Here is a 26,916-nt window from a genome sequence, read left to right on the forward strand (position 1 = left end):
GGCAGATTGGGATTTTGCTTCACTTTTAAGATCAAAGAGGTTATATGAATACACCAATGCAGATGTGCAAGAAAGGATCGAATCACTGAAACAGTTAGTGGAATTTTGATCAATGGTCATCTACTTCTCAAAATTTTACATTGCACAACCAGATTTAAAAAGCAGCAATTGGTTTTGCAAATCAGAAAACCCCAGCTGTAGTAGATGGGAGAACAAAATTTAAAAAGTGTAATTGCCCCAGGAAAAACTACATAAAGGAGCCTGTGAAGACAAGTCATGTGATAAAGGGATACGTTATGTCTCCTTCTCTTTACCCTCCACCCCTTTTACCTTTTAGGGTTTGCCAGTGTGCAGCATTCCTAGGACAGATACAAAACAAGCAAACAAGCTCCAGGCCACTAGCAATACGAATGCATAACCATCTGCTTTCAAGGGCATCTGCTTGGCCTGTGACAAGTCAGGAAGCTCATCAAATCAACGTACCTGCATTGTGGGGTTTTAGACACAAAAATAACCATATGTGAAGTTGAAAAATGATTTTGCAGTGTTGAGTATGCCTGCCTACTCTGTCTATGCAATGGCTTTGTTTCTGCAATGAGTGCTACTCAGAAAAGCAGTTGGCAAATCATCTATTTTGGGAAGATGAACAGCAATGCAAGGCAAAAAATGACACCAATTCTCAAAGAGTACTTCTTTTCAAACAAAAACATAACAAGGTAAATAGGTACCGCTTTCTTATATTTGAAGCACATTTTGTGACCGATCCAACAGCAAAAATGCTTAAGGGCAGAAAGTGGGAAGAAAGAGGAGGCATAGGAAATGAAGAAGGCAGTGTATTGCACTAGGATTATAAGTATAAAAGGTGCATATGTTATGTTATCATATTATTTCCACTAAAATTATATATTAAAGTAAACAGTCAGCATTACAAATATATTCAGGTGACAAAAAAACAAAAAAACTGCGGATGCTGGAAATCCAAAACAAAAACAGAATTACCTGGAAAAACTCAGCAGGTCGTTTCGAGTCCTTATGACCCTTCGACAGAACTTGAGTGAGTCCAAGAAAGAGTTGAAATATAAGCTGGTTTAAGGTGTGTCGGGGGGGTGGAAGAGAGAGAGAGAGAGAGAAGTGGAGGGGGTTGGTGTGGTTGTAGGGACAAACAAGCAGTGATAGGAGCAGATCATCAAAAGATGTCACAGATAAAAGAACAAAAGAACACAGAAGTTGGTGATATTATCTAAACGAATGTGCTAATTAAGAATGGATGGTAGGGCACTCAAGGTATAGCTCTAGTGGGGGTGGGGGGAGCATAAAAGATTTAAAAATATTTAAAAATAATGGAAATAGGTGGGAAAAAGAAAAATCTATATAATTTATTGGAAAAAAAAAGGAAGGGGGAAACAGAAAGGGGGTGGGGATGGAGGAGGGAGCTCAAGACCTAAAGTTGTTGAATTCAATATTCAGTCCGGAAGGCTGTAAAGTGCCTTGTCGGAAGATGAGGTGTTGTTCCTCCAGTTTGCGCTGGGCTTCACTGGAACAATGCAGCAAGCCAAGGACAGCCCTTGGATGGTGCCCTAACACTCCTTTCAAGTGAAGCAGCATTACACTTGCATTTCACCCAACTTAGTCTACTGCATTCGTTGCTCTCAATGTGGTCTCCTCTACATTGGAGAGACCAAACGTAAACTGGACGACCGCTTTGCAGAACACCTGCGGTCTGTCTGCAAGAATGACCCAAACCTCCCTGTCGCTTGCCATTTTAACACTCCACCCTGCTCTCTTGCCCACATGTCTGTCCTTGGCTTGCTGCATTGTTCCAGTGAAGCCCAACGCAAACTGGAGGAACAACACCTCATCTTCCGACTAGGCACTTTACAGCCTTCCGGACTGAATATTGAATTCAACAACTTTAGGTCTTGAGCTCCCACCTCCATCCCCACCCCCTTTCTGTTTCCCCCTTCCTTTTGCTTTTTTCCAATAAATTATATAGATTTTTCTTTTCCCACCTATTTCCATTATTTTTAAATATTTTTAAATCTTTTACGCTCCCCCAACCCCCACTAGAGCTATACCTTGAGTGATCTACTATCCATTCTTAATTAGCACATTCGTTTAGATAATATCACCAACTTTAACACCTATGTGTTCTTTTGTTCTGTTGTTTGTGACATCTTTTGATGATCTGCTTCTATCACCGCTTGTTTGTCCCTACAACCACACCAACCCCCTCCACTTCTCTCTCTCTCTCTCTCTCCCCCCCCCTCTTCCCCCACCGCCCCCCCCCCCCCCCCCCCCCCCCCCCCCCACACACACACACACACACACACACACACACACACACACACACACACACCTTAAACCAGCTTATATTTCAACTCTTTCTTGGACTCACTCAAGTTGTCGAAGGGTCATAAGGACTCGAAACGTCAACTCTTTTCTTCTCCGCCGATGCTGCCAGACCTGCTGAGTTTTTCCAGGTAATTCTGTTTATATTCAGGTGACCGTGGCTCAGCGGTAGCGCTCCAGCATCAGAATCAGAAGGCCACTGGTTTGAGTCCCACTCTGAAGACTTGAGCATATAACCCTGGCTGACACTCAAGTGCAATACTGACGGAATGCTGCACTGTCTGAGGTGTCATCTCCCATATGAGATGTTAAGTCAATTTTGTGTTTCCCTTTAAGGTCGACATTAAACAGCCCAGCATTTGTCTAAGAGTTCTCCAAATGTCCTGGCCAACATTTATCCTTCAACTAACACCACTGTTAGAATTTGCCTGAGTCCAATAGTTAAATCACATCTCAATGTGATTATCAGAAATTGAATTTGTGTTAACATAGTAATTGGCCAGAACAATGGGAGTAGAAATTATGGGAGACAGTTGGCTATATCCCATGTCAGGTGCATTTATCGGGTATTGGTCAGAACAATGGAAATACTCAGGCAGTTTGACTTAACTATTTGAGATTATCTAGAACATCCTGTTCCTTTTAAGATATTAACTGATTAACAGTTAAACCATCAAGACAGCCATTACGTCATTGTATGGAGGTTGGACGAGAAGGAACTGTCTCCTATAGTTTCTACTCCCATTGTTCTGGCCAATTACCATGTCAACACAAATTCAAATTCTGACTACAGGACTCAGGCAAATTCTAACAACCACCAAAAAACAATTATCTTGCCATTCATCTAATTTCTGCTTACAAGACCTTTGCTTTGTAGGCACTAACTGTTGTGTTTTCCTACACTTCAAAATAACTTATTGGCTGTGAAGCACTTAATCCTGAGGTCATGAAAGGAGATATGCAAATCCAAGTTCCTTATTTCCATAGAATTTTGTTCTTTCAAACTTGGTTGCACCTGGAGAGAGCATTTCACACATTATCCATGTCTTCCACACAATTTAGTCATCCGCAAGACTCAGTGAAAGAACTCCCCTTTTAAATGTAAAAACATATTTAAAGGTACAAATAGGCATTTGAAGAGTTTCATCAACACACAAACCTATTTTGTTTTACGAAGGCAAAATGCTGCTTTTGAAATCTTGAAATGAAGACAAAAAATGCTGGAAATACTCAGCAGATCAGGTAACATTTATGGAGAGAAACAGCGAAAAATGCAATTTACACAGGCAGGTCTTGAAGATTCTGTGATATAACTTTCAAACAGGCAATGGTTTAACAATGGGAGACAGTTGGCTATATCCCATGTCAGGTGCATTTATCGGGTATTGGTCAGAACAATGGAAACACTCAGGCAGTTTGATTTAACTATTTGAGATTATCAATGGTTTAACAATACTGTGCTCCTTCTCCCAATGGCCACATGAATAGGAAGCAAGCCAACAGGAACGTCCCAAGGCAAGAAACACAAACAGGTTGAGTAGCAATTGGTTTCTTTTGGATCAAAATGAACATGTAAACTTTTTTTTGAGGTTAAATTAGCATGATGGTGTGGCACTGGATTAGTAATCCAGATACCCGAACTAATCATCTGGAGACAAGAGTTTAAGTTCCATCATGGCAACTGGGAATTTTAATTCAGTTAATTAAGTAAATTTGGCATAAAAACTAGTCTATGTAATGGTGACCATAAAAACCTTTCTGGTTCACCCATGTCCTTTAGGGAAGGAAATCTGCCATCCTTACCCAGTTTGGCCTATGAGTGACTCCAGACCCATTGCAATTTAGTTGACGTTTAACTAGCCTCGGAAATGACCTAGCAAGCCACTCAAGTCAAGGCAGCAGCTCAACACCATCTTCTGAAAGGCAGTCAGGGAGGGGCAATGAATGCTGGCCTTGCCAGTGATGTCCACATCCCATGAATGAATAAAAAATCAAATAGGCAAGGGAAGTTATTTTAACTTGCTGCCCGGATAACATTGTCTTTAGTGCCCCGTCACTGCACGTAACTTACTCTTGAACAATTCCAACGGTTTTCCCTTGGACAAAATCTCAAATTGCAAAAAATCTATTTCAAGTATTGATTATGCATTGTGTGATGAAAATCTTCACAAGTCCTGAATTGCCCTCTTTAAGAATTTTGGTCTCTGCCCTAGTTCTACTGTTTTACTTACCTTGCAGTAGTGCTCCAGGTGTACCCTTGATATATACAGTTCAACATATTTTCTTTCACTAACCTCTCACTTATCTGGTTAGGCCTGTTGGCCTCAGTGTAGGACATTCCATCCTCTCTTTTCCTGCTCCTGACAATAATTTGTTAAACCTTCATCAACTACTGATTCCACAAAGTCTTACAACTAACCCCACTTAAAAGGCCATTTTTGAAAAGGCCTGCACAAAGGCTGTGGGCCTGATACATTGTACTGCAAGTTTTGTTCAAGTTTTGAAAGAACCAACATCAAACTATAATGAATAGATGTTGGCAGAGAAAATTTGTGAATGAAACATGCCACCACTCACCAATGTCGATACTGTGCTAAATACACACATTTCTTGAACCTTTATGAATATTTTACTTACTTGTATTAACAACAAACAATTTTGGTCTAATGCTTGATGACTGCACAGCACCAGCTTGACCCTTTGCATCATTTTGACCTAACACTTGCCATAGTTGGCTGCTGTTCACAATCTACTGTTAGCGCTGTTTGTACTTTGGCCAGTTTTCTTCTTTGCCCTTGTCCATTTAAGAATTCTTAAATAAAAAATTAGTTAAAAATAAATATTGAGCCTTGATGAACTATGTGGCCAGCTGGGTGTATTACAAAGGCCTTTCCATTCAGGTACAGCAAGCACCACAGATACACAATACACAACTACAGTGAGCATAGCAAATCAACAGTATGGCCTCCCCCACTCCAGGCAGTAACCATATGAACAAAGGCATGGTCAAAGGTTTATAGGTAATTTTGAGCAATAATCCACTATTATTAACAGCCCCACAATCACAGTACAGAGGGTTTCCAAAGATTAGTCAAACATCAGAGTTCATGCCCTGTCACAAAGGCAGAGTCCTTCACACCATTTGCACCAAGGTGATTTGACATCACACCCCTCCCCAAAAGCAAGACCTTTAATTTGTCACAGTCTCAACCACACACTTTTGTTGACAAATTATTTTAAATATTAATAAACTCATTTCCAAACATTTAGACAGAGGAAAATGTTGAAACAGCAGGGATACCCACGACAGTTCAATGGAGCAACGGATGGCCAAATTTAGAAGAACAGGTGTGTACTATGGAGCATCAGGACCTACATATGTTTAAGCCATGTACCCATACATCCCACACATTTGAAATGAGCAGATTTGACATTCTAATTTAGGATTTAGCTACCAAGAGGTAACTGTATTGAAAACAGCCAAATCTCTAGACCCAGGATATATAAACAGGACAAATCAGTGAATAAGAAATAGAAGCATGTCCAGATTGAGGTGCCTTGACTTCCAGGACTGGATTGTCACAATTCAATCACCCTTGTAATGTCAGTTAAGGCCCTATTGCAGCCTTGCTTTACCTGTTGAACACGTTGTCACTGGCAGCATATTTCTCCAGTCTGGAAAGGGGGGTCATTTCATCTTGATTAGCCAAATCCAAGAATGAGGTTATCCGTATTCCATCACAGTCTGAGCTGTATTCATCAAACCCAACTGCAAGCCAAGAATAAACAGCATCAGATGGCATCGTCGACATAGGTCATGGTCACTTTAAATAAAGCTTAGGCAAAACAGTCCTGGTGCCTGATGTCCAAATAAGATGCAACAAAGGTTTGCACAATGCATCGCATCAACCAGTTTTTCAGCAGGAAGGTACAAAACAGAAAGACAACTCGCATCACAGAGGGGTAACTAAAATGAAGCAGCAAACTGCAGAGTGTACTGGGGTTATAGTGTACTGGGGGTACTTTGCCTGGCCCTCATATACAATATATAGCTCAGAAACACCAGGAAGCAAAGGGAAAACCCGCGACTGAGGGTGGCATATGGGGTGTGCTTGCAATACAGAAATAAATCCTGATTGCCAACAGCAAGGATTTCTTGGTATCAGGGACTGCAATGTAAAGAAGCTTTTGAAACTTGACAAATACTAAACCTTCTTCCACAACACATGCTGCTTAGACGTTCCCTGGCAAATAGATTGCCACAACTCCCAAGAGATCTGTACACATACAGCATCAAATTGATTATCTGCATTCCCATTGTCTGATTCTGATTATCCATGAGGAGGCCAATAAGAATCAAGCTAACAGCCCCTTGCCAGCAAGATCAATTGATGCTGCAATAGTTGATCAGTTAACTCCTGACTCCCAGTGCATGAACCAGCTAGTACAGACAATAGATTTCAAATGGCCCAAAAAGACCCTGCAATTTAAAGCACCCTTCCTAAATCCCCAGTGAATTAATTACTTTTCGAAGTGCAGTTATGTCAGAAAACCCAGCAGCCAACAACCGCAATAGCCCATAAACAAACAATAAATGACCTGCTTTTTCACAACCCTCTGAAAAGCCAGACAGCTCCCAGTATAACATCTCACTCAAGAGCTGGCACCTGACAATGTAGTCTTCCCTCACTGAAAGATTATATGCTCAAGTCCCAGAGTGGCCTAGACACCAAGTATTGACATCAGTGTTAAATTGAATACAATATCCCCTATATTTGTGTGTGATCTATACACAGAATAAAAAGATGAAGTACACTATTTTGGAAATTGCAGGATTGATATAGTGAATGGCACTGTACTGAATAATAGCTCAATGTCACACAATCAAATGGTCATCTTCATGCATGATAAATTAAATGTTTAAGCACATATTTTTAGTATCGTTATCCTTTTATTTTGAAACGCTGCATTTTGCATTTTGATGTGAAAAGTTTGCAACAGAACTTAATCATAGAATATTCCTGCACACAAAGTCCATTCAACCCATCAAATCTCTGCCAGTGTTTCCTCCCTGGGCCACCGAATCCAACCTTACTCTCCTGCTTACAGCCCACATTCTTGGACATTCCTTCGTCCAGCAACTAACCAATTCCCCCAAAATTTTATGGAGACTGCTTTGTAGCTGAGAAGTACACATTCAAACCAACCTGTATAGTCATTTTTAAAAAAAAAATACTTCCCTTTAATTCTTTGTGCCATAACTGAACTTCCTCTCAACTCTCTGGCAGAAAGCTGGAATAATTGACTAAGCTCATGCACAGAATATAAAAATGTGTTTTCTTCCAAATCAATTCTGTTGCTGCAGGTCCTTTGAGCCTATCAGGGTCTTGGGCTTTGAGATTATTTTAAACCTACATTTAACATATAAAATTTCCCAACTTTTTTCAACCAGTTAATTGCCGTATATTACTCATCCCTCCATAAATCACATTTGTGGCCTAGTGAGTTTTCTGGGACCTGCTATCAGTGCCTCCTCCTTCTCTCTAATAGGGGTTATCAGAACCTCCCTTTAACAGGCATACAAATAATAAGACAAGTGACGAGAAGCTTGGAACATCTTAAAGGAGGAGAAGTGGAGATATTTAGGGAAGGAAATCTAGAGCTTAGGGTCTTGACAGCGGAATCCACAGCCACCAACGGTGGAACAAAAAGTCACGAAGCACAACAGGCCAGAATGGAAGAGCACAGAGACATTAGAAGGGTTCTAAGGCTGGAGTTCATAGAAATAAGGAGGGGGCAATGCCATGGAAGAATTTGAAAGCATAGCAAGAATGATTTCTTAAAAATAAACAGATAAAAGGATTGGAATCTAATGCAGGTTCGTGAGAACTGGGGAAATGAGTGAATGGGCGTTGGTGCAAGTTTTGGCTGAGCTTAAGTTTAAGGGGGGGTGCAAGAAGGGAGACTGGTGAGAACAGCACTGGCATAGTTGATTCTAGGTGGTGACAAATGCATGGATGAAAATTCAGCAGCATATAAGCTGAGAAAGGTGCAGATATGGTTGATGTCAAAGTTGAAAGTAGACATATCCTGGTGATGAAGAATTTATGCTGCTGAAAGCTCAACGCTGGGTCAATTAAAATGGCAAAGCTGCAAACAGGCTAGGTCAGCTTCAGACAGTACCCAGGGAGAGGAAAAGAGTTTGTGGTGTGGGCAGTGTCTTCGGTCTTGCCAATGGTTAATTTTCTGCTCATCCTGTGTTCAATGTCAAACAGTGTGATAAATCAGAGGCAGAGGGGTTGAGTGAGGTAGTGGTGTGGTAGAGCTAGATGTTGTCAGCATGCATGCGGAACCTGATAGCAACGATGTTGCTGAGGGGCAGCATGTAGGTGAGAAAAAGGAGACGGCCAAGAATACAATCTTGGAGTTGGAGTGTGCTTCAGAGGTAACAGTACAGAAGTGGGAAAATAAGTAATTGTAGGTGATTCTCTGGCTATCACTGGATAGCTAGGAATGGAACCAGGAAAGTACAGTCAACAGAAGCGAGGCATCAGACGATGTGATCAATCATGTCAAAGGCTATAGACAGGTTGAGAAGAATGAGATGGGATAGTTTACCCTGATTACTGTCATAGTGTCATTTGCGGCTTTCATAAGGGCCGTTTCTGCACATGGCAAGGGCTGAAGCCTGATTAAAGGTGCAGTTAGGAACTGGGTATGAAGAGATTCTGAGGAGAATGAGCTACAGTTCTGCAGCTGCACAACAGTGTGGAAGTTCAGTAATTAACTCAGTGACACCAAGCCATCATTTTGATTAATGGGAGCTGCTGCAGCAAATAATCTGCAATAAAATGGCCAATGACTGTTATAGACAGAAGCTTAGATTTGCCAACTGGTGTTAAATATATGTGACAGTTTGTTTGTGGTAGTTATCATCGGGTCTTTTAACCAAGGACATTTTTCTAACGGCAATCAAGAGCAAGATAGATTACACCATGATATGCGAACTCAAATGCAACCATATATCAGCTATGAGATGACAGTACATACATTTTGCAATGGTGCTATAAGTTTGAAGCTGTATAATTACATAATTTAAAGTCCCAGTATTTGCCAAGATATCTTCAGGATTTAAAAAACAAACTAAAAAAAATTCAGATCCAAAATTTCACAAAAATACATAGAAAGGGTTTTTTGTCAATACCTGTTCAGGTTGCTTTACTGCAGATGGCAAGCTCAGTGTTCAGCATGCAAAATCACCAACAAGTGTGGTACTGCCTCCAGCAGACCATAACAATCATTAGTGTAACACTGCATCTATAGCAATTAGCTGATCTCAGCTGGGGTCACAGCACTGTTGCTATAGCTGACCCATTGTGCTTGCATTCTGGGCGGGGTGTTGAGGACAGAAGTGTTTGTGTTGACAATGAGTAAGGAGAGGATCTGGCTCTGCTGTGATGCCCCATCTGGTGAACAGCCCATCATCATTCACCTTCTACAACAGCAGTGCTTTGTGGATGAAACAGTAAACTGAGGTAACATCTGCCTGTTCAAGTTAATGTAAAATAAATCCGATACCATTATCTGATAAGGAGCAGGGAGTTTACCCTGTATCTTAGCTAACTCAATCAACACCACTAAAATGCATCGACTGGTTATTAATTTTTTTGCTGTGAAAAAATTAGTTGCATTGTCAGCCTAAAAGTGACCATGCTTCAAAAGGTAATTGGCACAGAATCCCTTTTGGATCTCCTGAAGATACAAAAGGTGTAATATAAATGCAAAATCTTTCGCGTAGACTACTGGAACCAGTACCAGAAAGTGTATTCAGCACCTATCGAACCTTTATACATGCAAAACCTTGAGCAAAGGAGGGGGGAAAACTGGCGGGAAATGAAATGTAGACACACACAGCAAGCAACTGATACTTCTCAAGGGAAGTGATTTGGGTTTTTCATTACTTTACTTATTATCTAAAAAATACCTTACCAATACATTAATCAGTACAACGTCAAGCAATATATTTCTGACATTGCCAATTCTGAGACCAGTATTGATGGGCTCCTTCAGTTACTGGAGCAAACAGGTGTGTCCTTGATTTTGTGTCATTTTTCCTCAGGATTTTAGTCACCATATTAGCTTACGTATAAGACAAACACGTTTTTTGTGGCACAAGATTCAAATTAAGGTGCAACTTATGTTACATAGGCATAGCCTATATGCTTGTCAATATGGTCCCTTAAAGGGTCGGTAATTTATATTAAAACTGAGGTAATATGGCTCATTTATGGAGAGGCAGAACCCTTATTTATTAATATCCCACGCGTCTATTGAACTGAAAGATGTCAAGAGCCTCAATAAAGAAACGTAAAAAATATTCAAACACAGCTTTTTCGTGAAGCATAGTATTTTTGCCTTCCCCTCAATATTTTTCAGTGATTTGTTCTGACAGCATAGTTACATTCAACGTTAAAAAGAACCTTAATCCGCCAATTTATCGGTAAACGCAATCGCGTTCGTCCACGCGAATCAGATCATTCACAGGAAATTGTAGCGATGTTTAAAAATAAAGAGGGATTTTCAAAAAAAAGCAACAGCTCATAGACCAACAACCCCCTCATCTGGACAGCTACAGATTCTAGCCAATGATGCACATCAGCGCTCAAGTACACAGTTCAGATCAGAGAGGAGCCACCATGGGGGGGGGGGGGGGGGGTGATTATTGCAATGTCATCTATTTAAAATCGAAACTGATGGCGACAATAGCACGAAGCCCAAGAGGATAAGGGGAACGGAATGAGATCAGACACTGACAGGCAGCACCTCTACACCCAGGGAGCTGGAGCCGACAGATTGAGATTAGGACTAGGGTTTGGGGGGTTGCTAAAGAGAGAATAAATTCGGCACCAGGCAGCTGACCGGTCAGGCGGATTTGAGAGGAGGAATCAGCATCACGGGGGCATGAATAGAGAAGGGAGATGCTGAACCGTCAGGACACTAACCACCAACACCCCATCCCCCCCAATGCTGTGTCTGAGGCCCGGGGCCCCAGACTCTGTCAGCCCGGCCTCAGCACCAATAGATCCAGTCCCCTGGATACTCACATTCCTCCAGCTCGTCCTGGGAGTCCTCGTAATACAGAGAGAGGCCTAGGAAGAGAACAAGGTGAAAAGACAGAGACAGGTTGTTAAAGGCCGCCGATAAGAAGTGTGAAAGAGCCGCTAGTGGAGAGATAAGTCACATACCCGCCATCTTGGATGGAGCTGGGGGGGGGGGGGGGGCAGGGGGAGAGCCAGCTGCCCACTTCCGTAATTAAATAACAAAATAAATTAATACGCCCAGCGCCGCAAAACGCCTCCTGGCAGCCATCTATCGGGCAGCTATTTAGAATCAAAATTAAAGCCCGGTAGAATTATTTTCAAAAATAGTCCTGTGATCACGTGCTCAACGGTCCGGTTCCCCACCCCCCACCCCCTCCGGCTTTACCTGACCTCATATTATTTTGAAAAATCTAGCAGATGATTTCCAGCATTTAAGATCAATAAAGGAAGCAATGTTACGTCAAGGAATTAAAAATATTTGAACTGAAAGCTATCTGAAGGAGCATCTGACCCGGTCACGTGATGGTGGCCCTGCAAGATGGCGGCCGCGGCCCAGCAGAGGTGGGAGTTTGTTGCAGCTGCGAGAGGTTAAAAGCAGAGGTTACGATCGGCCTGTTTTTCCGGTGTAAACGTCACCTTGTAAAGCTTTATATTAAAGTTTAAAAGGTGTTGCTGTATCTTTTTTTCAGGACATTTTTTTAAATGTCCTGGCGGGGATGCCTGTGGATTTCTGAAAGCTGCCAGCTTTTACCATGGCTTTGAGGGAGCTGAAAGTTTGCCTGCTTGGGGTAAGTGGTTGTCCGGGTTACAGCCTACTCCAGGGTGGTTGAAATCATCGGTGTTGGATGAGGAGCAGTTTTAACATGTAATCTTTGACGTTGTTGCACAATTGCCTTTTGCTGTGATGATTTTGTGCAGTGAAATCCTTTACAAATAACAAAGGAAAGGGAGAACTGCGCATGCAGGAAATCTGAAACAAAAACACAAAATGCTGGCAACACACCAAGTCACTCAATAAAGACTAAAGGCAGTTGGCAGTTTGTGAAGGTGTATTTATAAACTGGCTGGAGCAAAAACATGGTTTCATATTTTTGTTTCATGCGAATGAAGTGTCCTCCGCATGTCATAAAAGGAGAGAAATGTTTTCGGTAGAAAGGATAGTTATACACTAAATATTACCCATTCTCTGTAACAAAGAGAGCTGTTTTCGGTCTAAATCACAGCAATTAATTGGTAGGATTTTAAGAGGCTGGGATTTACAAATTTATCAAAATTCTCAGGGTAGATGTTAAACCAATAATGTTCATTGATCCATATATTGAGCAATGACGAGATTTTAACGAACACTGGGTTTCCTTTATTTTTAATGTATATTTTAATATGTTGTCACTTAATCTTGTGGATGATGTTTTTGCTTTTTCTTTGTAAACTACCTGCATTCATATTTTCATTAATGCATCCCCCAGTTTTTAGTTGTCTCAAGTTTTTTATGTCTGGATCAGATAAGCCAACCTGATAGACTGACTGAGATAAAGGCAAAATACTGCAGGTGCTGGAAATCTGAAACAAAAAGTACTGGAAAAACTCAGCAGGTCTGACAGCATCTGTGGAGAGAAAGACAGAGTTAACGTTTCGAGTCTGTATGACCGAAGAGTCATACGGACTCAACGTTAGCTCTGTCTTTCTATGATAGCAGCAATGCAGTCTATCTGGGGAAGAGAGGCTGGCTGGCTGAAGTTGAAATGGGACCAAACAAGTTGTTTCTGTTCAGCCTGTAAGCCAGGAAAGTAGTGATTGATCCTGGTGTGGAACAAAATTAGAAGAATTTGTGAATCAACTTTTTTATATTGATGTTCAACACTGTGTGGATGTATATGGATCCTTAACCAGTTTTTTTTTAATGTGTTTTTTTAATTTGTCACCAAACTAAAATTATATTTTGTGCTCTCTTGCCTTAATGCAATCATTTATAAACTCAATAAGAGTATATATTGCTTTAGTTTGTTATTAAAGAGTAATATGAGCTTCAAAATTGCTGTTGGCAGTTTTACTGGACAAATGCTTGACATGTGTAATATGACATTTTGTGGTACCTATTTTAAACATTTTTAAAACATTTAAAATGAGAGTTTAAACCTTTGTTAAAATGTACACCGATTGGCTGCCACGTTTCCGTACATTACAACAGTGGCAAAAGCGATTTTAGAAGGCAAATAGAATGTTGTCGTTAATTGCAAGGGGAATGGAATATAAAAGGATGCTTTGCTACAATTATACAAGGTGTTGGTGTGACCACATCTGGAGTACTGTGTACAGTTTTGGTCTCCTTATTTAAGAAAGGATATAAATGCATTAGAAGCAATTCAGAGACAATTCACTTTACTGATCCCTTGAATGGGATCTTACCTAATGAGGAACGGTTGTATCCATTGGAATTTAGAAGAATGAGAGGTGATTTTATTGAAACATATAGGATCCTGAGGGGACTTGACAGGGTGGATGTTGATGGGATGTTTCCCCTTGTGGGAGACTAGATCCAGGGGATCACTGTTTAAAAATTGAAGCTGGAGATGAGGAGAGTTTTTTTTTGAGGGTTGAGCCTTTGGAATTCCTTCCCCAGAGAGCATTGGATGCAGGGTCAATTAATATTTTTAAGGCAGAGTTAGATTCTTGATTGATAAAGGAGTCAAAGGGTTATTGGGGCTAGACAGGAAATTGATTTGAGACTACAACAGATCAGCTGCGTTCTCATCGAATGGCGGAGCAGGCTTGAGGTGCTGAATGGTCCACCCATGCTGCTGGTAGTATGTTCATATTTAATTGTGAAATGCTTTTGGAAATTGAGATTGTAAAAATCACTAAACAAATAAGTTTTTTTCCAATGTTATGAAAGTGTTAAGAATTCACCTACCAATGTCGTCTGCAGTAATTTCTAATGATCTCTTCCATCTTCAGTTGTGTGTTTGAACATTCTCTTGTTGTACTGCTATACTTTCAGCTCTGTAATAGGATAGGTGAATTTACACCTAGCCCCTGGAAGGGCCGAATTGCACAAATGGCCAAAACTGAAAGGACAGAATTCTGAATTTGGGATATTATGGGTGACTACTTTCTCTTTTCCACCACTCGCCCTGTCCCCAACTGCTACCAATGCCTCAGCCTTATTTGGCATGACCTGTTCTGATTTCAGATCCATAGGGTTGTTACAGGATGGTAATGGGTTTGTATGGTCACAGAACTAGCAAAATTATCTTTCATTGGCTCCAGCAGGTTGAGTTCAGATACTCATGAAATAAAATATACACTTGTTGTCCTGCAACTTTAAGCAACCTCTAACTTAAAAGCGCATTTTTGTATTTGTATGGTTCCCATGGAAAAATAGACAAAGAATTCTAAATCATGACAGCCATGTTGTTAGATGACATTCTCAAGGGAATGTGCTTTGCTGTATCTGTTTGCCATCTACACATGGAAGGCATCTAATTTTCATGATTATCCTGACCCTAAATGTACAGTATTCTAAATGAGTGACCCAGTTTCAAAATTAATTATCTGATGTGTTACTTCCCTTTTCTGAAGAGTGAGTTGGATACCTCTGTAACTGGTAACTCATTGTAAAGTTTTAAGAAGCAAGCAACAAAACCAGTCTCCAATGATGCTAGTTTGCGGGGTGGATATTATAGAATCGTACAATAATAAGCATAGAAGGAGGCCATTCAGCCCATCAAGTCTGTGCTGGCTTTTTCTAAGAGCAATCCAGTTAGACCTCCTCCCCAGCTCTTCCCCCAAAATCTCTGCAAATTTTTCTCCAAGTATTTTATCCATTTGAAGGCTACCACTGAATCTGTATCCAGCAACCTATCTGGCAATGCATTTCCCAAATCCTAAACTACCTGTTGTGTAAAGAAAAAAATAGTTTTTTTTCTCTCCATTTTCTGCTTCTTGCTGTCACTTTCCCTCTTGTAAAAATGTGCCCTTCTTTAAAGACCGTCTATTGCTGCAGTATATTTCTGGCTGCGTGTCCTTGACTCCAATTTAGCTGGGCAGATCCCTCCCCAATTCACCAAATGTGTACTTGTTTCCTTTCTTACTGCTGCCACTTTTGGGAGCATCATGGCCTGACTGTCATCCTGTCACTCTGGGTTGGATTTGAAATGTGAAATTAGTTTAGGTAATCTTGAACCAGTTTCTAGTGAACATGGGCTTACAATATAGAACTGTTCCCAGTCAGCATCAATTGGAAATTTCTGTCACGCTGCAGGATGTCAGACATGAGAATTGGAGCAGATATCATATCTGTGCGGCAAGGATGGTGAGGTTATGGGTGAAGTTTGTTGATAGTGCAGAGTGGAGGAAGCTTTATGCTGCATTTAGCTATTCTGTACGTGATCTACAAGTGCTGGATGCCCATCACTCCTATAATGGCTGACCTATAATGGCTCCTGATCAAGCAACATATTGATTGGAAAATTCTCACCCTTCCCCATCTCTGTAATCTCGTTGAGCCCTACAACCCTTTGAGATATTTGAGCAAATCTAATTCTGGTCTCTTGAGCCCCCTCAATTTTAAATGCTCTACCATTGGCATATGTGCCTTCAGTTGCCTTGGACTTAAGCTCTGGAATTCTCTCCCTGCAGCTTTATCTCTTTCCTTCTTTAAGAAACTCCTTAAACCCTGCCTCTTTCACCAAGCTTTTGGTCATCTGCTCTAATATCTCCTTATGGTTTCTGTGGCATGCTTTGTTATTTAGTGTTCCTCTAAAGTGCCTTGTGATGTTCTATTACATTAAAGACATTACATGAAAATGGGTTGTTGTTGAGATGAACACTGAATACCTTTTAATGGGTAGTGCTCCATTCCCTGGCACCAGAATCTCTTGCCTTGGTGAGGCAGAAGAAGAAAACCTCCATCTTGAGTGTCAGCTGTAGCTCAGTGGTAGCACTTCCACCTGATTTGGAAGATGATGAGTTCAGGTCTCATCTAGGGTGACACTACATTGTACAATTGAGGGAGTGCTGCATTTTGAGACAGTCCTTCAGAAAGACATTAACCTGAAGCTCTGTCCAGCCTCATAGACATAAAAGATCCTACAGCATTATTTGAAGAAAAACAGGGAAATTATTAGTGTCCTAGTCAACATTTATTCCTTAACCAACATCAGTAGAACAACTATATGTTCATTGTAACCTTGCTGTGTGCAAATGGTCTGTTGCCTTTCCTATAATACACTAGTGACTACACTTCAGAAAAAAATGCTTCATTGGCTATGAAGCACTTTAGGATGTCCTGAGGTCATGAAAGACACAATATAAATGCAAAGCTTTCTTTTGAATCATCCCTACCTTGCAATCCGCTTTGATGGTCTTAGTGCACAATAACAAGGCCTAAAGTTGGTACACAAAAGTATGGTGACCTCAGGGCTTGATGTACTGCAACAGTGTGTTGTCTTTTCTTGGCTTCAACTCCAGTTGAGATTGATAGATAAAAGTCTCATTGGCTGGAACACCTCTAAGCAAACTTTCAAGGTTCACCCTGGTTCCAAGTGGGCAAAGCTCATGACGCAAGACTGCTCAGTAAGTCGGAGATTGGTTTGAGAAACAGAGCTGTTCAGCTTGGACTAGTGCCCATGTATTGTTCAGATGTTGATGGTAAGATGTTTACTATGTGGGTGTTGATTTGGATGGAATTTTAACCTGGAATCCATTTGTCTGTTTGAAAAAATTGTTTCCAGTTTATTGAAACCTAACTTCAACCAAATTCTTTGCTTCTTTATGCAGACTTCAACATGAAACTTGTTGGAAAGGTGGACAATGAATGTCATAAATCTGCCAGAATTTAAAGGGGCACTACTGGCTGTATTTTTATAGAGGCTTACAGAGTCGTCCACTAAGTCACCCAAGTGCTTATTTTACAAACATATGAATTAGGAGCAGGAGTAGGCTACTCGGCCCCTTGAGCCTAATCCACCATTCAATAACATCACTGATCTGAATGTAACCACAACTCCACATTCCCACCTACACCCAACAACCTTTCACCCCCCTGCTTATCAAGAATCTATCTAGCTCTGCCTTAAAAAATGTTCAAAGACTCTGCTTCCAACACCTTTTGAGGAAGAGAGTTCCAACGACTCGCCACCCTCTGAGAGAAAAAAAATTCGTTTAATCTCTGCCCTAATTTTCAAACATCCTAGTTCTAGATTCTCCCACAAGAGGAAACATCATTTCCACATTCACCCTGTTTTATTCCCAACCTTTCTAAAGTTCACCACATATAGATTGCTCTTGCAACACAGCTGCACCTGAATCATTGCTCTCAATCTCTCTATCAGACGATGCTTATCATTTCCTGTTATTTAATTGACTTAAACATGAACAATTTCCAAAGTGAAATGTGAAATATAAAACATACAAGAAAAAATAGTGCCGCAAATTTTTAATTTTTCCCGCTTAGATCTGAGTGTGCTTTATTGAGCCGGAGTCCTCCTGTTCTATTATTATCGGTGCAGTTATCCCCTTGTGGTGTATCAAAATGGTTTCTTTTGCACCAGTAGCTTGGGTGCAGTATCTGCCATAATTCTAAAAGGAGAAGAAATTTTGGTGATTGTGGTAATGATAAAGACTAAATGTATGTGATCCGAAAGCCGTGTTCTTGTCAAACAATCTATGTGGCCAGTAGTCTGGTCTGACTCCTGCTTTAAACTTCTGATATTAAAGTAGTCAACCTGTTAGTATGTAAAACATAAAGCAATTTAAAATCTCAAGTTAGATGTGAAGCATGCTTAAACTTTGGCTTATAATGTCTTTTATATACTGTGATTAAGTGCATATTGATATCATTAACATTATTAATATGTGACAAAGATAGAGACATATGTATTACAGGATTTGTTTAATAGCTGTATATTTAAGTGATCCCAACATCCCAGCTATTGCCACTGCACAGCCAATATCTTGGAGGAAAGAGATACAATAATAATCAATAGCAAAAGAATTGTACAGTAATTTAGTGATGTGTTCTCACAATCGGTGTGTTTTGTCAATTCTTCCAATCTACCCTTGTGATGGTGATACTACTGGAAAACTGGAGGGTTACCAGTTCAATGACTGACAAACTAGAGGTGATAGTGCAGCAGGCTTCTCTTGAGTAATACCACTTTGTACACCAGGAGAACACAGATCTAGTAACTCCATTACTCTTGTCTATTCTCAGCCTGTGTATCATATATGAGGAGCTTGTTGACTTCCACTCTATTGCCTCGGCCTCTGATTGTGTAGTCACTGACTTTCTACCCTCAGTTTGAGAGATGCTGACACCAATCATCCATATCCCCTGGAATGGCCTTTGCTTGTGTCCGTTCAAACTGTTATCAATCTCCACTGCTTATCTCTCCAACTACTGTCCTACCTTGAGTTTCCATTTTCCTTTTGCTTCCTGAATCATAATGTTGGCTCTCAATTATTCTTCCATCACTTTCTATTTAAATTGGGCTTCCGTCAACATGCTGGGCAATGTCATTAAGACTGTCTGATGTGATTGGAAACATAGCTTGCTGCTGTTCCCACCCTTTTGGATTTCTAGACTACCTTCAGCATTGTCAACCACTCGGTCATCCAAGAACTTCTGTTCTGCTCAGTATCCTTCAGGGCATCAAACTCATGGGTCCTTTCTTAATGGCCTCTTCTCCCAAGCTCATAGTTGCCTTTGACATAGGGGCAGCAGTGGCATAGTGGTATTATCATTGGACTGGTAATCCAGAGAACCAGGGTAATGCTCTGGGGACCAGGGTTCGAATCCAACCAGAGCAGATGGTGAATTTGAAATCAATAAAAATCTGGAAATAAAAGTCTAATAATGTATAATAAAAACCCATCTGGTTCACTCTTCTCCTTTAGAGAAGGAAACCTGGTCTGGCTTACATGTGACTCCAGACCCACAGCAACATGGTTGACACGTAACTGCCCCCAGAAATGGCCTAGCGATTCGCTCAGTTGTACCAAAGTGCTAAAAAATGAATAAAAAGGAACAAAACTGGCCAGATCACCTGGCTTCAACTTACACACTGGAAACGACAATGACAAACCCAGTCCAGTCAACCCTGCAAAGTCATCCTTACTAATATCTGGGGACAGCTGCCTCAAGTAACATCATACTCACGGAATCATACCATACAGATCATGTCCGAGACACCACCACCACCACCACCACCATTCCTGGGTATGTTCCAGACCCAGCAAAGGTGGTGGCACAGTGGTATGCATTTGGATCTACCCAGCAATGTGGAAAATTGCCCAAGTACATCCTGTACACAAAAAGCAAGACACATCCAACCCGGCCAGTTACCACCCCATCAAGCCTATTCTTGATCATCAGTAAAGTGATGGAAGGGGTCATCAACGGTGCTTTCAAGTGGTACTTGCTTAGCAATAACCTGCTCACTGACGCTCAGTTTGGGTTCCGCCAGGGTCACTCAGCTTCTGACCTCATTATCACTTTGGTTCAAACATGGACAAAAGAGCTGAACTCGAGGTAAAGTGAGAGTGACTGCCCTTGACATCAAGGCAGCATTTGACCAATTGTGGCAAAACTGCCATCAGTGGGAATTGGGGGGTGGGGTGGTCTCTGCTGGTTGGAGTCATATCTAGCACAAAAGAAAATGGTTGTGATTGTTGGACATCAGTCATCTCAGTTCCAGGACATCACTGCAGGAGTTCCGCACGGTAGTGTCCTAGGCTCAACCATTTTCAGCTGCTTCATCAATGACCACCCTTCCATCATAAGGTCAGAAGTGGGGATGTTCGCTGATGATTGCACAAAATTCAGCACCGATTGCACGATATTCAGCACCATTTGCTATAATTCGGATACTGAAGCAGTCTGTCCAAATGCAGCAAGACCTGGACAACACCCAGGCTTGTGCTGACAAGTGGCAAGTTACATTCGTGCCACACAAGTGCCAGGCAATGACCATCTCCAACATGAGAGAATCTAACCTTCGCCCCTTGATGTTTAATGGCATTACCATCGCTGAATCCCCCACTATCAACATCCTGGGAGTTAACCTTGACCAGAAACTGAACTGGGCTAGTCGTATAAATACTGTGGCTACAAGAGCAGGTCAGAGGCTAGGACTCCTATGGCGAGTAACTCACCTCCTGACTCCCCAAATCCTGTCCACCATCTACAAGGCACAAGTCAGGAGTGCGATTGAATACATTCCACTTGACTGGATGAGTACTGCTCCAACAACACTCGAAGTTTGACACCATCCAGGATAAAGCAACTGCTTGCCTTGAGCCCCATTCACTTTCTTAAACTTTCACTCCTTCCACCACTGACAGAGTGGCAGCAGTGTGTGCCATCTGCAAGATGCACTGCAGAAACTCACCTTAGGCAGCACCTTCCAAACCCAGGACCGCAACCATCTAGCAGGACAATGGCAGCAGATACATGGGAGCACTACCACCTGGAAGTTCCCCTCCAAGCCACACACCATCCTGACTTGGAAATATATCATTGTTCCTTCACTGTCGTTGGGTCAAAATCCTGGAACTCCCTAACAGCCTATGGATGTACCCACACCACGTAGACTGCAGCGGTTCAAGAAGGCAGCTCACCACCACCTTTTCAAGGGCAATAAATGCTGGCCTAGCCAGCGGTGCCCTCATCCCATAAATGAATTTTTAAAAAATCCCATGGTTCATATTGACAGCTCTCAGTTCCAACACTATGCAGCTTCTATCAACCCTAGGCTTGTTGTCTCTCTTCTTTATACCCCTCAGACACCCAGGGCATCCAAAAATTCACACAGCTTTTTTAAACTTGGAAAGACCACAGTTGCAGTACAGGAATGATGTTGAGGCAATAGAAAGAGTACACTGAAGATTCGCTTGAATGTTGTTTGGGTTGAGGAAACATACACAAATTGACTTCAAAAACTGGGCTTGCTCGAAAAAAAGAGAACGGGCACTTGAATAAAGAGGTTAAGCAGAACATATAGGACCAGACTGTTTCCGATGATTGATTGAGGGATCTAGAGCAAGTGGCACAGAGATAAAATCAAGTGCAAGAGGTAAATTGCTTCAAGTGGAAATATGTTTGTCACTGCTACACAAATATGCTTTCAGCTCGAGGGAGAAAACTTTTTTAAAAATCAGTTGTATCTAATTCTTGTCCCAAATCTCTCAATTGCTACCAGCATTGAACCTCAAGTATATTTTTAAAATATAGCATAGTGGTTTTGACCTCTGAATTCACTGTGGAATAGGACATACGTCTTGTACTGGGTGTGGATATTACTATTCGTGAAACTGACTGGATACTTGGAAGTGTCCCACATTTATGTCCCATCTCACGTTGCTTTTAGAGCTGGTCAGTAGATTTGTGATGTTTTCATTCTTGACTCTAGAAGTTGTTTCATCCAGTATTTACTGGGCAGTCACCTCTGATCTTTAGATCCTTCCATAGAGTACGGTATTCTGTCCTTTACGGGCTATCTGAGCCATTGATTTTTATATGTTACTTTCGCAGAAGATCAGCCCATGATTTATGCTGTGCTCTCTTTTCAAGTGTTTTTAAAATATATTTAGTTTTTTACCTCTTGTAAACTAATGGTCTTGCTGATTGATAAAAGCTAGCAACCATGCCAGCTTTCTTTTAATCAGGTGAGATGTTGGCACAGCAGACCACTTCAGAGTTTTGTTTTAACTTTTGGGAAGTGTAACGAGAAGCTGTGCACCAGCTGCAGTTGTGCAAGGGCCGAATTTTTGTCTGTGCAGCAAAATGAAACCATGTTAGTGTTACAGGATGAACACTGCTACTCCGTCTTGTCTATGAGGCAAATCTGAGTTAGAACCTGTCAGCTTTGTGACTGGCAGACAAAATATTATTGTCTCAAATCCCAAAAATATTTCAGTCTACTCCAAGAAAGGAAATATATTACATAGAATAGGAGCGACCTGTTTGGCCCAAGTGAACCACGCTGGTGTTAGACTCCAAATGAGCCTCCTTTCCCCCCCCCCCCTGTAACCATATCATTCTATTCTTTTCTCCCTCCTGTTTTTCTTGAGCTTCTGATTAAATGCATTTGCACATGAGATATGCACAAGGGAGAACGGGATAGAGGGTTATGCTGACGAGAGTTAGATGAGGGAGGATGGGAGGAGGTAGAAGTGGAGCATAATGTCATGATGGATTGGTTATTCCAAGTATCGTGCCTATCTCATTTTCCCCTTTTTATATACGCCTATGCTATTTGCCTCAACTACCCCTTGTAATGATGACTTCCAATTCTCACCACTCTCTGGGTAAAGAAGTTTCTTTTTCAAGGAACCACAAGCCGGTTATCCTGAAATCAGTCATCGGAAAATTGCTGAAATCTATTATTAAGGAAGACTTAAAGCACTTAAATTATAGCATGATCAGATAGTCAACATAGTTTCATGAAAGGAAAATCATGACAGATTTGTCAAACAAGAGCTTTTGAGCATCTGACTAGGACAGTGGGTAAAGGGAAGCCAGTAGATGTAGTTTACTTAGATTTCCAAAAAGTATTTGATAAGGTGCCACATAAAGGTTAATATGTAAGATAAGGGATCGTGAAATATGGGATAATATATTGACCTGGATGGAGGATGAGTGAGTGGACAGGAAATCGAGAGCAAAGATAGCAAGCCATTTTCAAGTTGATACTGTGTCTAATGGATCTGCAAGGATCAGTGCTAAGGCCTCAGCTATTTACAATCTATGTTAATGACTTGGATGAAGCGACCAAGAGTAATGTAACTAAGTTTGCTCATGATACAAAGCTTGTTGGGACACAAAGAAGCTACAAAGAGATATAGACAGGAAAAGTGAGTGGCCAACAAGATGGCAGATGCGAGGAAGTGTGAGACCATTCATTTGGGTTGTAAAAATAGAAAAGCAGAATATTTTTAATAGGCATGAAACTTTTAAATGCTGATTTACAGAGACACTTTGGTGTACTCATACAAGGAAGTTAGAATGCAAGTGCAGCAAGCAATTGGGGTGAAGTATAAGAATAAGGAAGTCTTGCTATGGTTGTACAGGGCTTTGATGAGATTGCACCGAGAGTACTGTATGCAGCTTTGGTCTCCCTGGCCAAGGAAAGATTTACATGCCTTGAAGGTACAGTGAAGGTTCACTGGGTTGGTTAGTGGGATGAGAGGGTTGTCCAATGATAAGTTGAGAAAATTAGCCCTCTATTCTTTGGGGTTGAGATGAATGAGAAATGATCTAATTAAAACATGCAAGATTCTGAAGGGGCTTGCCAGTATGTGGTTGTATGTGGCTTAGGGAATCTGGAACATGGAGTCGCTGTCTCATGATAAGGGGATCAATCATTTAGGGCTGTGATGAGGAAAGATTTCATCACTCGAGGTTTGTGAATCCACACTGGAGGGTTAAGGATGCTTCATTGTTAAGTATATTCAAGATTGAGATAGATTTTTGGTCTCCCAGCGAATTGAGGAATATGGGGAGCAGGCAGGAAAGTGGAGTTGAGGCAGAAGATCAACCATGATATTGAATGGTAGAGCAGCTTGAGGGGCTGTAGGGCCCACTACTGTGCCTTTTTCTTGTGTTCCGAATTCCCTATTGGAATTCTTGGTGACTATCTTATATTTCTGGCCTCTAATTTTACACTTCCCCACAAAGAGATGCACTCTTACTATGTTCACTCCTCTTTCAAAGCAATTCCTAATTTTAAATACCTCTATTCGGTCACCCTTCAGCTTTCTCTTTACAAGATAGAGATTCCGTTTGTTCATCCTTTCCTGATGGTGAGAACCTCATGGTTTTAACATGGAAATTTGGGATGTATGACTATTTGAAAGGGAAGTCCAATACTCCTTTGCCTTCATCTGGTCACTAATTAGCTACACCTTATTAAAATTCAGAATATTATTTGAGCAGAGCACTCTGAAGGGGGAGGATGAACAGCCAGAAGTCGTGAGCCATATCAGTGCCAACAACATAGGTAGAAAGAGCGATGCTGCTGGTAGATTTTAGAGAGCTAGGAAAGAGATTACGAAGTAGAATCTTAAGTAGTAACCTCTGGATTATTCCCAGTACCTCTAGTGAGTATAGAAATAAGAGAATAGTTCAGCTTAACTGTGGCTGGAGAGATGGTGCAGGAGGGAAGGCTTTAAATTCCAGGGACATGGGACAGTTCTGGAGGAGGTCAGACCTATGCAGACTGAATGTGTTGCAGCTTAACAGGACCAAGACCCATGCCCTCAGAACAGTTTGCTCTTGCTGTTGCAGAGGGTTTAAACTAACTTGGCAAGGGGGTGGAACTAAGGTGGAGCATTAGAATGGAGCATTCAGGTGCACAAAGGATTGGAAGATAAGTAGCCCTGCAAGAAATATCAAGGTACTAGTAAAGACCTGCAAAACATTTATGTCCAAATTAATATCTTTATTTTTAAAAATAGAGTTGCAATACAGAATTTCTAGCTATTTTTTTCATGAAGGACTTTAACAGGACTTTTTCGCTCTGGAAAAAGCTACATAAAACTGCCCATGTGTAAAAATAGACCTAGGAATATAAAGACCAGTTTTGTCAGAAGTCTGGCCTTGTGACTTGTTTATAATCATGGAATATGAAAGTTTATTTGGGAACTGTTTTTTCTCCTGATTTGAAATGGCAGGTTTACATCTACAACTGTTCCTTCCTCAAGTCTAATTTTGTGTGGTGGCTTGCCCATTGGAGTTAGCCTAGAGAAAATTTGGAAGTTATTATCTTTGTCAATAGACTCCAGTGCTGATATGGTCTTTTAATTCACATTTAATTCACTTGTAATTTAATTTAAATTGAGTGAGTTTTTAGCACAAAAAATAGCTTTCAAATAATTTGCTATTTTCTCCCATGCTTAACCAATTCCATCATCTCTGGCACCCCTCTCCTGCATGCACCAGGCATCGCCCTCAAAATAAACCCACCAACAGATGCAGCCCTTAAACTAGCCAATCAAAACAGTCCGGACAGACGAAACTGATTATTATCATTATTAGAGACTAGGCAGTCTCAGAATGAGAGGAAATAGTGAGATCTAATTCAGTTTAGAGTACCTAAAGGTAAATGCACAGTGTGTGGTAAGCAAGGTTGGTGAGCTGCATCTGCAGATAGTCACCTGGGAATATGATGTTATGGTGTTAAGGGAGACCTGGCTCAAAAAGGCACACAACTGGTTACTAAATATTCCTGGATACAAAGTGTTCAGGAAAGATGGGGAAGGAAAGAAAGGAGGAGGGGTGGTAGCATTGATTAAGGAGAATATTACAGTGCTGGAGAGAGAGGATGCCATCGAGGGGTCAAATAATCAATTTTATTAGGGTTGAGGAACAATAGCGGTGTCATTACAGGTTATATTCTATAAGATACAACGATTGGGAATGATATAGAGGAGCAATTTTGCAGGGAAATTAGAGGGGCACAAGATCTACAGGGTAGTGATAATGGGGAATCCAAATCTATAGGCATATAAATAGTAAAGGGTAGTAAGAACACATGGGATTGATTTAAGCACCAAAAAGAGAATCTATGCCTGGAGACAGGGCATGGCCATGGTATTAAATGAGTATTTTGCATGTGTCGATACCAAGAAAGAGGATGCTTATCCTTATTTAGACTGGGATAGTAATAATGTAATGGAGGGAAAAGCTTTCTGAAGTGTGTTCAAAAGAAATTTTTTGACCAGTATGTTTCCAGCCAACAAGGTTCTTGGGAATGAGGAGGTCAAGTGCATCAAGCATCAGTAGGGGAACATTCAGAAAACAGGGGGATGCTGCAGGTTAATTGGGCGTTATGACCTATTGTTGCTATTGTCATGTGTTCTTGAGCTGAAATCCTAGTGGAAGTGGAGGTAATTAAAATACTGCATGGGCTAAAAAATCAGTAGGTGAGTTATTATAAAAGCTCGCTGTACTTAAAGTTGATAATTCACCAGGACTGGTTGGGATGCATCTGAGAATGTGGAGGGAAAAGGATGGAAATTGCAGAAGCACTGGACATAATATTCCAATCCTCTTTGGTTATCAGGGAATTGCAAATGTTACACCTATTGCTCAGAAAACAGTCTAGAGATCTACTCAGCAACTAAAGGCCAGTCAGTTTAATGTTGCTAGTGGGAAGGCTTTTAGAAATCATAATCCAGGACAAAATTACAATCACTGGACAAGGATGGATTAATTAAGCAACGTCAGCATGGATTTGTGAATGGTATCTCATGTTTAACTAACTTGATTGAGTTTTTTAATCTCGTAATAGAGAGGGTTGATGAAGATAATGCAATTGTTCCTATTGCATATGGCCATCCAAAAGGCATTTTGATAAAGTGCCACATGGTAGGCTTGTCTGTAAAGTGGAAGCCCATGGAATAAAAGAGACCATGGCAGCATGGATACAAAGTTGGCTGCATGAAATGAAACAGTAGTGGTGAACAG

The 26,916-nt window shown here is 41.0% G+C and overlaps 2 protein-coding genes across 6 annotated transcripts in view; one reads left to right on the forward strand and one right to left on the reverse strand.

Moving 5' to 3' along the window:
- ppp4r1l (protein phosphatase 4, regulatory subunit 1-like) overlaps positions 1–11,610 on the reverse strand; it is an 83,336-nt gene extending 71,726 nt beyond the window's left edge. For 2 of the 5 annotated variants that reach the window (XM_041203967.1, XM_041203966.1), the window contains exons 1-3: positions 11,595–11,610; positions 11,454–11,498; positions 5,986–6,118 (exon numbers count right to left, since the gene is read on the reverse strand). In XM_041203967.1, coding sequence (XP_041059901.1) covers positions 5,986–6,118; positions 11,454–11,498; positions 11,595–11,601 — 185 coding nt within the window. In that variant the 5' untranslated portion in view covers positions 11,602–11,610. Of the gene's footprint in view, positions 1–330; positions 394–5,985; positions 6,119–9,553; positions 9,632–11,453; positions 11,499–11,594 lie in introns of those variants that run through there. The other 3 variants (XM_041203968.1, XM_041203970.1, XM_041203969.1) reach the window with 3 other exon arrangements.
- Positions 11,611–11,970: 360 nt separating this feature from the next.
- rab22a (RAB22A, member RAS oncogene family) overlaps positions 11,971–26,916 on the forward strand; it is a 55,337-nt gene continuing 40,391 nt past the window's right edge. The window contains exon 1 of the mRNA XM_041203972.1: positions 11,971–12,238. Within this exon, the coding sequence (XP_041059906.1) occupies positions 12,203–12,238 (36 nt within the window). The 5' untranslated portion in view covers positions 11,971–12,202. The remainder of the gene's footprint in view (positions 12,239–26,916) is intronic.

Source organism: Carcharodon carcharias, chromosome 14 (assembly GCF_017639515.1).
Source record: "Carcharodon carcharias isolate sCarCar2 chromosome 14, sCarCar2.pri, whole genome shotgun sequence".
Taxonomy (NCBI): Eukaryota; Metazoa; Chordata; class Chondrichthyes; order Lamniformes; family Lamnidae; genus Carcharodon; species Carcharodon carcharias.